The sequence below is a fragment of the Myotis brandtii genome, unplaced genomic scaffold (assembly GCF_000412655.1).
Source record: "Myotis brandtii unplaced genomic scaffold, ASM41265v1 scaffold786, whole genome shotgun sequence".
NCBI classification, from domain to species: Eukaryota; Metazoa; Chordata; class Mammalia; order Chiroptera; family Vespertilionidae; genus Myotis; species Myotis brandtii.
The window spans coordinates 784,883-785,538 of record NW_005371157.1 but is presented as its reverse complement, the minus strand read 5'-3'; the positions used below and the strand labels follow the sequence as shown (position 1 = coordinate 785,538).

The 656-nt window shown below is 68.8% G+C and overlaps 1 protein-coding gene across 1 annotated transcript in view; it reads left to right on the top strand.

Annotated features, from left to right (window-relative positions):
* MAFK (v-maf avian musculoaponeurotic fibrosarcoma oncogene homolog K) overlaps positions 1-656 on the top strand; it is a gene marked incomplete at its 3' end in the record, with an annotated part of 1,823 nt that extends 1,167 nt beyond the window's left edge. The window contains exon 3 of the mRNA XM_005883379.1: positions 363-656. Coding sequence (XP_005883441.1) covers positions 363-656 — 294 coding nt within the window. The remainder of the gene's footprint in view (positions 1-362) is intronic.

Here is a 656-nt window from a genome sequence, read left to right as displayed (position 1 = left end):
GGGGGGGAGGACCCCAGGTGCGGCCGGGGTGGCCCTGCCCCGGGGCCTGCTCTTGACTCCCTCTCAGCTTGAGGCTGGCTGTGCCCTGGGGCCTCTGTCTCTGGTCCCGGGAGCCCACGGGACCTCCATGCACTTGTGGGCTGTGCCCCTCCAAGCCCTCCTGTCACCCGCCTGCCTGTGTCAGTCCTGTTCCAGGCACTGGAGGGTCACAGCGCAACACCCACATGGGCTGTGGCCTGGCAGGTTTGGGTGGCCGTGTAGCCGGGTCATGGCCACGTGTGTGCACCTCGAGTGACCTCTGGTGGGGGAGGGGCTGCCGGGACCCCTCTGGGGCCTGGTGCTGACCTGTGCCCGGCCCGCAGGTCAAGAAGGAGGCGGGCGAGAACGCCCCGGTGCTCAGCGACGATGAGCTGGTGTCCATGTCGGTGCGGGAGCTGAACCAGCACCTGCGGGGCCTGTCCAAGGAGGAGATCGTGCAGCTGAAGCAGCGCCGGCGCACGCTCAAGAACCGCGGCTACGCCGCCAGCTGCCGCGTGAAGCGGGTGACGCAGAAGGAGGAGCTGGAGAAGCAGAAGGCGGAGCTGCAGCAGGAGGTGGAGAAGCTGGCCTCGGAGAACGCCAGCATGAAGCTGGAGCTCGACGCGCTGCGCTCCAAG